The 9,064-nt window shown below is 37.1% G+C and overlaps 1 protein-coding gene across 1 annotated transcript; it reads right to left on the reverse strand.

Annotated features, from left to right (window-relative positions):
- Positions 1 to 290: 290 nt before the first annotated feature.
- Positions 291 to 5,385, reverse strand: LOC126766008 (uncharacterized). The gene is made up of 3 exons (XM_050483724.1): positions 5,363 to 5,385; positions 4,996 to 5,178; positions 291 to 579 (listed from the first exon to the last, which is right to left on the reverse strand). Exons 1-3 carry the CDS (start codon positions 5,383 to 5,385, stop codon positions 291 to 293), a joined length of 495 nt encoding a protein of 164 aa, XP_050339681.1.
- Between the last annotated feature and the right edge of the window lie 3,679 nt (positions 5,386 to 9,064).

Consider the following 9,064-nt stretch of genomic DNA (forward strand, 5'->3'; position numbering starts at 1 on the left):
TACTGCGTTTAAACTTTTCATTGTATCGTTACCTATTATGGCATCAAAGGTTCTTAACTTGGGCAAAATGTAAAATTTTAATTTACCTACTTCATCACCGAAAACACTGATATTAGCATGATGAGTAATTTTGACGGGTCCACCAACAGAATTTGCAATGAAGGGTTTGTTCGGAATGGGGTTCCTAATATAAGTTGGACTAATATAATTTTTGTTCGATCCGGTATCTAATAAAAATTTTAGTTCATTGCCATTTTTCATTTTGAAACGATAGTATGGCAATGAGGAGTTTAGTTTAAAAAATTGATATTGTCACTAGGGGTTGCTTCGATCTCTTCTTGTTCTTCGTTGTATTCGGGTTGGTAGTCCTGTGAAGACTCGTAGTACCCTTCAGGATATTCTAATATTTCATTATTGCATTCTATTGGGTCAGTTTCTGTAACTTCAGTATTGTAGATCCGTTGCATTTTATTAGGAGTCTGTATTATCTGTGATGGTGGTCTCTTACTAGCTTGATTATTATTAGCCTGCGCTGGTCCATTACTAAATGCTTGTGGTTTGTTACTGAATGTTTGCTGCCTATTATAAAATGTTTGATTTTGTTGATACTGAGGCCTATTCTGATAATTTATTTGCTTCGTTTGAACAGAGCGATCAACTTCCATTGGTGTAGGAGGTTTTGGAGGAAGAGGTGGTCTAAAGTTTGGTTGCACTGTGACGTAGTGTCGGTTTTGTCCGTACTGTTGATACGAATTTGGTCTAAGGGATGGGTTGTAAACATTTGTAAGTTCTGGGTAAAAGGGTCTTACTTGGGGTTTGAATGAGTATGACCTTGGTTGCTTGTGGCTAATGGGTTGATTGTGGCTAATAGGTTTGGTATTGGTCGGCAAGCGACTGATACTATTTGTATGGTTCGTCCTGTAATTCATGTTGCCTAATTTGAGACACATATTGAGAGCCTGTGGTAAACTGGTTGGTTCCTTTACACTTAACAGACTGGGTAAGTTACCGTTCAGACCTCTTATAAATGTGTCGAGTGCCTTTTCTCTATATGTCGTTGTCATGGCATACAAAGCTTCTTCACCTAACTAAAGGCAATCGATTTTGTCTAGGATAAGCGAGAGATATTGATAAACTTGTTGATAAAATTCTTCAACAGTGCTACCCCGTTGTGCAAGTGTTGTCATTTGATATTCCAACGTGCTAACGTCTCTCTTGTCTGAGTAATGTAACATCAGACATTTTTTTATCTTACCTCAATTTAATGGGGTGCGGTAAGACTCAAGGGCCGTGTCAGCTTCGCCAACTATCTTGTGTCTTATTGTATGCAGGATAGCAAAATATTTTGGGGTGTTCTTATTCTGTCCGTACATTAATAATATTCTATCTACCGATTTCCGCCATGAACTGAATTCTCCGTTTTTACCCGAAAATTCTCTTAAACATTTTACCACATCCGGAACTCTTTCGGATGCGTCCACGTTAATGCTAAAATCTACAGGATGTTCAACTTCTTCTTCGATTTGTGGGTGTAATATGGTCGAAACTGTTTCCGATATTAACGAAACGAGTTCTCTTTTTTGATTAGGAGTGAAAGTGGAAGGGATGTTGGGAGGGGAAACGTTAGTGCTGGATGAGTGCAGATTTAATCTCGACAATGTCGATGCTATTTGTTCTTCCTGACTCATTTTGTTCACTTATTTCTGATTATTTAAATTAATTTTTTTTTTTTTTTTTTTTTTTTTTTTTTTTTTTTTTTTTTTTTTTTTTTTTTTTTTTTTTCTACAGTGTTAACTTTTCTTATAACAATAATTATTTCCTTTCATATAACCTTACTTACTAATAATCTTAATATCAAACTTACATAAATATCATTTGCATTTTCCTGTGTTGATAATGTTTCCTCCTTAGTGTGATTAATTTAGATTTCTCCTCTTGTAGTGGTATTTGTTGTATTGGTTCTATTTGATGAATTAATTTAAATCTTTCCTCTTGTAGTTGTATTTGTTGTATTTGCTGAATTAGTTTAAATCTTTCTTCTAGTAGTTGTATTTGTTGTATTGGTTGTATTTGATGAATTAATTTAAATCTTTCCTCTTGTAGTTGTATTTGTTGTATTGGTTGTATTTGATGAATTAACTTAAATCTTTCCTTTAGGAGTTGTATTTGTTGTATTGGTTGTATTTGATGAATTAATTTAAATCTTTCCTTTTATAGTTGTATTATTTTACACTTGTTTAATTTATTCTAAATTTCCCCGTCACGCACTTTTTGTTCAATGTATTTGTATTTAGCTTATGCTTTTCGTTCGGCTGGGTTGATACTGCCCGTCCTTTTTCCGAAAGGTACTAAGGGGCCGAGTACGAAATGTTATTTAGGTTTCGTCCGCGAGTATAAAAAATATTATTATTTTTTCCTCACGGTCCCTGCTCGGGCGCCACATAAAAAATAAAACAATGCGTTTTTATAAGCTTCTGTTGAGCTTTATTAAAAAACTAACTACACTTAACTTTAAGGTTTATAATCTAACCTATGCTTGAGCCGGCCTACGTGACCAAAGATGCTTGGTCAGCTAAAAGGGTTTGCGCGTGTAGCGCTCACCTGCAGCTATTTGGTTTTGGGGGAGAAGACATGGTTGCGCGTGTTTCGCTCACTTAAGAATTTAGCGGATGCGCGTTTAGCGCAGTTGCACTTTTGGTTGTAATAGGACTCCAAAGTATGCAAACGGTTTGTATGTTTCTAGCATATAATGTGGGAATGGAATTTATGTAGAAGTTCATAAAATATTGTGTTAACTTATATATTTTTATTCAAGTGTAAAAACATATCTAAATAATGAAATGTAATAGATTTTGTGACTGTCACTAACAGAAGAGCAAAATAGTCTCAAAATCTCAAATTTAGAGGCTTGAGACTGTATCACAGAACAGAATCGCACTGACAGCTCAGCGAATTAAGAGACAGCGGCTACGCTGGCTAAATCATGTCGTCCATATGGATGAAAACACTTCAGCAGAGTATTCGACGCGGAAAAGAATACATGAAGGACAGTATCGATATAGAAAATGTTACTGTAGCACAATTTCAAAACGTATCTTGGCAAAGACATATGTACGATAACACAAAATGCAAAAATCCTATACCGAAATAAGCAAGGGCCCTAGAGCACCCATTGCAGAATCTAATGATATATGAACAGCTGATTCGGTCAATTTATTTATTGAATTGGCGCACCTTCTGCATTCATTCTTAACAAAAAGCTGTAACATATATATTTGAATAGAAATTATAAAATCTATTTAAAACTTACCTTCCTCAACAATTTAACGGCGAAATATGTTTTTATGTAAAATGACAGCTAGCACAGGGTTGCCATTACTTTGCATTCGTTGCACCAATTGCAAAATTCGTGCAATGCGTGCACAATGCAAAGCTTTTGCAAGAGCAAGGGAATTCCCCTATGTTATTTGAATTGTTTTCATACCTGTAACCAGACCTAAAATTAGGTGTGAACACCAGGCTATACACGATGCCATACTTGACATGTAGTACATACAAGTTTGTTCAGAGAACGTATATTTATAGAGAAGGTCCAACAACGGACAAGCGTGTGAACTGTCAAAAGCTAACAAAATGCGATGAGCGTGTTTCACCACAGCAAGCTCAGAAGGAGAAATTTTAACAGTGGCGCCTGAACAGAGCTGAGCATTTAGTGAAAATTATGCTCAGAAATATACATTGCTATTACAGACGTATGGTGGCCTTTTGTTGATATTTTCATACGTTTACATGCCATCATATTAATTGATATGATGATCATTTTGCGCATTTTTATGAATACATGCAAAACTGATAACATTCTAAATTAATTATGTTATTTTAAAAACAATATATGTAGTTAATGTGCGAATAAGAGTTATTTATTAAATATTTCATATGTTTGGTAATATATCATAAATTCACAAATATTTATGTAGATATGCTGTATATACATATATACATATGACATACTATCATAATATCCTAAAAAACTTAATATCTATATAAATAAAAATGAATCGTCAAACTTTATGTACGCGCATAACTCAATAACGCCTGGACCAATTTGGCCAACTCTTTTTCTTAAATGTTCGTTGAAGTCCAAATATGGTTTTTACGGCGAGAAAAATTCGAATAATTTCCAGAAAACACCTAAAAACAGCCCTTTTCTTTTCCACATACAAACGTTATATAAAAATGAATGTTTTTTTGTTAGTAACACTAAGAGAACGGTTGAACCAATCTTGATGAAATTTTTAAAGGTTGTTTGTTGTGGATCGGGAAAGGTTTAGAAACAAAATACCTTATACTTTTCACGATGAGAAGTCCGAAAATTGGACAATTCCAAAAGGTAACATTTTCCATACACTTTTTTTTCAATTTTGATAATTAATTATTTTTTAATACGGCTAGCAATTTTTTTTCTTCCACTTCCAACATTTGATGTTTTATTGAATTCTTAGCAGCTATCAAATTCTCCATACCTGTGTTGTGCCTTCCAATTCAAGTCGTTTTGCTTTTCAAATGCTCTGCCTAATGTAATGTACCTGAGTAAAGATCGTCCAACTTATCGTGAACATTTTTCTGAAATTCTTTTTGAAGTGAAGGTTGTTCTTTTATTATAATAATTCGGCTGAACATGGATCGGGTGGCCTAGGAATACGTCTAGGCAGTGCTGGACTGCAGGTCACTGATGGCATTGCCAACGTCGGCTGCCATAGGTAAGCCCATGCTCACTGTATTTTCAATTTCACTTGTACTCGTCTCTAATGCCGTTAGTGTTATCACCGCTTCCTCAATTCGTTGAAATGGTGCTGCCTATTTCTGCCGCCACCAGCAGATCACTGCTCCTTTTTATTCTCCACCATTTTGCTTTTTATGACCTAATAAAAAATAAGCCAAACAAGCTTTAAATATCCTGTTACAACAATAAAAATTACAACTTTAATATATTACTTCTTCCAGCTGGAAATATCCTTGGTAGGCGGACCAACACTGTTCAGTTCCTGGGCCATATTATTCCAAAAAGCTGCCGCTTCTTCTTTAGGGAACTTGGTAAAACCCTGCGCCATTTCAGGTTTTTGCTGTAACAACTCAACCATTAGTGCAAATTGCTGCTTGGTGGTAATTACTTTAGACCTGTGGAAATCGCATTAAAGATTATTTTTCTCTAACCAAATATTTTATAGTTTGAATTTACATTCTTAGTTTTTTATATTTATTTCTCCGCTAGCAAAAATTGTCGCCAAAAATTCCGACAAAATTCACAATTTGACGTTCCGAATGTATTCAGTTAATGCCACTCCACGAATTTCGAACTTACGTTCGGAACTGTTCGAATTGCATGATAGCAATTTCGTATCTCTCACGAAAAAACAGCCTACAATGGATTGCGTGATAGGGCCAATTATTACAATTATAAAAATCCTACTCTATTGTTATCATGGCATTCGTTAATGCGAAATATGAGTTCAAAGTTGGTGCAAACGCAAGAGCATCTGGTGCTTGAATATTCGATCAAAACAAATTAAGGGAGAAATTTGATAACTGAATTTCCCGCCAGCGGTAATAGTTTCCATGAGTAAGGACGAATTTCAATTGTTTTTATTAGAGATGATGCATTTTCACTTATGAAGAATTTAATAAAGCTATTTAGTAGCACCCAATTAAGCGCAGAGGAAACTATTTTCAATTACAGATAATCGAGAGCTAGACGCGTATGTACTTTTGTGTAGCCGATTTCAAGTTCCTGCAAATATGAAACATTTATATCCACAAATGCATCGAAAATAGTTTTGGCCTGTTGTTGCATTCATAATTTCTTAACATGGGAAAATGTACAGTATGTGCGCTGGGTTTGGAACCAGCCACGTAATAAAACGCCCCCAATGAAAACGAAACAGCAGGCTCGGATAAGAGACCCCCCTGTTGATGACGACCATGCAAACTCATTAATGATTACGATCTAAGGGCATGCACCTGGAATGTCCGGTCCCTTAATTGGGAAGGTGCCGCTGCCCAGCTGGTTGATGTTCTCTCGTAAAAGTGAAAGCTGACTTCACAGCCGTCCAAGAAATTCGATGGACGGGACAAGGACTGAGTAGTTCCTTATGGCATTTACTACAGCGCCCATATAAAGGAGGCCAAATTCGGAATGCGATTGACGGTCAGCGAAAGACTCTGTCGCCGTGTCTGGACATTCACCCCGGTGGATGAACGTCTAGTCACAATCCACATCAAATCAAAATTCTTCAACAAATCGATGATTTGCGCCTACGGCCCAACGGATGAGAAAGACGATGTGACCATGGACGCATTCTGTGACAGGGGCCACGGTGTCAAAATTATGCTTGGCGACTTTAACGCCATGATGGGCAAAGTGTGGGTAAATGCAGGCCGATAAAACATCCCCAAATGGGTAAAGTCTAATCGATTTCGCCGGGGCCCGAAATATGGTTATCTGTAGTACTAGATCTATAGTATGCAAAATTCATCAAGCTACCTGGCTGTCTTCGGATCGAAAAGCCACCAACCAGAGCAATCATGTTGTGATATACGGAAGATGTGTCTCCAGTGGTTAAGACGTGCGTACGAGGTCCTAATATCGACTCGGACCATTGACGAATTGCACTATCGGTATAAGGGAACTGTGGGACGGCATTTCAAACTCCCAACATACAGCTGCAAACGAAAATATTGGTTCTCGGAAAATGCAAAATAACTGCTGGTACGTTGGGGAGTGCCGTGTCACTGAGATAAGAAGGTAGACTGTCTACCTCGCAACGTTACAATCGACCACAACATGTGCCGGATTGAATAGATACCGAAAGTTGAGGAAGGAAGCATCTGCAGACAAAAAAAGAGAGAGGCTGAAATTCTTGAGTGCAAAGAGCTTGACAATCTGGCCGACAGAAACAGAATGTTTCAAGACCGGAGTGGATCTCGTATAACCCCCAAAGGTGTTCTAGTGGCTGATGCGCAGAGCATACTAAAATTATGAAGGGAAAAATTCTCCAACTTGCTGAAAGGCAGTAATATCATACCATCAGGAGAACGTGAACCCGATTCTCCAATCGAAGATAGTGGACCGCACGTTCCATTGCCCGACCATGAAGAAATTCGAATAGCAATTCTCCATCTGAAGTACAGGAATGCGGCGGGCGCCGATGGATTGCCGGCCGAGCTATTCAAATACGACGGGGAGGAACTGATAAGAAGCATGCATCAGCTACTTTTTCGGACGAAAGCATACCCAATGATTGGAATTTAAGTATGCTCTGACTAATCCACAACAGGGGAGACCCCACCATCTGCACCAAATATGGAAGGATAAGACTCTTTAACAACGGATATATGGTTATCTCGAGCGAATTGTGTGAAAGATTAACACCCACAAGAAACTAATTCGACTATATATCTGAGGTTTAGGCCTCGAAAATCAACGACTGACCAAATATTCACCATGCGCTAAAACTTGGAAGCGATCCGTGAAAAGAGAATCGACACGTCTTCAAAGCCGCTTTCCATAACACGAAAAGAATTTGGTATCCACGCAAAACTAATACCGATGAGGAAACTAACGTTGACCAACACCGAAAGCTCCACCAAGATCGGAAAGGACCTTTTAGATGAGCCCCTCTAGTACGATTTTTTGAACTACTGCTGCAGAGAATAAATCGAGCTGCAGAGCTGAATAGAAAAGGTATAATCTTTTATAAGTGTGTACAGCCTCTGGCGTACGCTGATGATATTGATATCATTGATCTCCACACCCGCGCAGTTAGTTCTGCTTTCTCCAGAATTGACAACGAAGCGAACCAAATGGGTCTGGTATTGAACGGGGAAAAACCAAATATCTTCTGTCATGATACAAGTAGTCGCCACAATCGCGACTTGGCTCCCACGTCAACGTTGACAGTAATAACTTCGAAGTCGCCACTAATTTCGCGCACGAAATCCAACGCATAATAACTCTTGCCAACAGGCATTGTATAAGCCTACGAGTAACAAATCCTATCATTTTCACCCATACATACACAGGCGAAAGCTCGTAGAATGACAGAAATTACATTAAGAATGCAATAGAATGAGGGAAGACTCAGGGCAAAAGCCCAGGCAGTTCGTTAGGGTTTCCTAAATATTCTACTACTAAAACGGCCAAATGCCTTAGTCTTTTATTACACACGTCAACTTTTGTTGCTAATTCTCGGGCGATTCTCTTTTGCTGTCGCTTATTACGTTCACACGAGCAACTTGTGTTGCGCAACTCTGTTCGAGTTTTTTTCTCACTCTCTTTCACTTTACTTTAACCCATTGTCTTTTCTTTTTCCTTATAGGTATTGGGGCCACTCTATCACATATATTAATCAGTTCTGTCAATTAAGAAATACATTTTATTTTTAATTCAAAATTAAAACAAAGATTATATAACAGACCTTCACATACATCACCCTTTTGACTATCGTCTGAATCAATTTGTATGGCTTCCTCCATACATTTCACAATATCTTTAATTAATTCGATTTTTTCGTTATACTCCTTTTTCTAAAATATTTATATTATGTTATGTATATTTGTATACATATTTGCAAATTACTTACCAAAGGATGAAATTAAATTTTTTAAATATGTATATTCAAAATATTAATTTCAAAAAATATACGCAAATGCAACTATGTACTACGAAAGAAAGAGCACGAATGCCGAAAAACGTCGCAGCGAACTGTTACGAATAAGAACACAAAGCGTGTTGCTGAACACTGGAAACTCGGAGCGATTCTCCTCTCCTCATCGCCCTCCCTACATATCTATATATGTATGTATATCTTTAAATGGTTGTCACGCACAATTGAAATAAAAGTACCGGGTACACTTGAGTTTATAATGACAATGTAATTTATTATAAAAATCTCTTCTTTTGTATAATTTTATTTTAAAGTTAAATCTTCAATGTTAATTTTAACAGATAAGTTAAATGTTTTAAAATTTAATGTTATTAGATTGTGGGGGTCACAGTGGTAACTGC

This window comes from Bactrocera neohumeralis, unplaced genomic scaffold (assembly GCF_024586455.1).
Source record: "Bactrocera neohumeralis isolate Rockhampton unplaced genomic scaffold, APGP_CSIRO_Bneo_wtdbg2-racon-allhic-juicebox.fasta_v2 cluster11, whole genome shotgun sequence".
NCBI lineage: Eukaryota > Metazoa > Arthropoda > Insecta > Diptera > Tephritidae > Bactrocera > Bactrocera neohumeralis.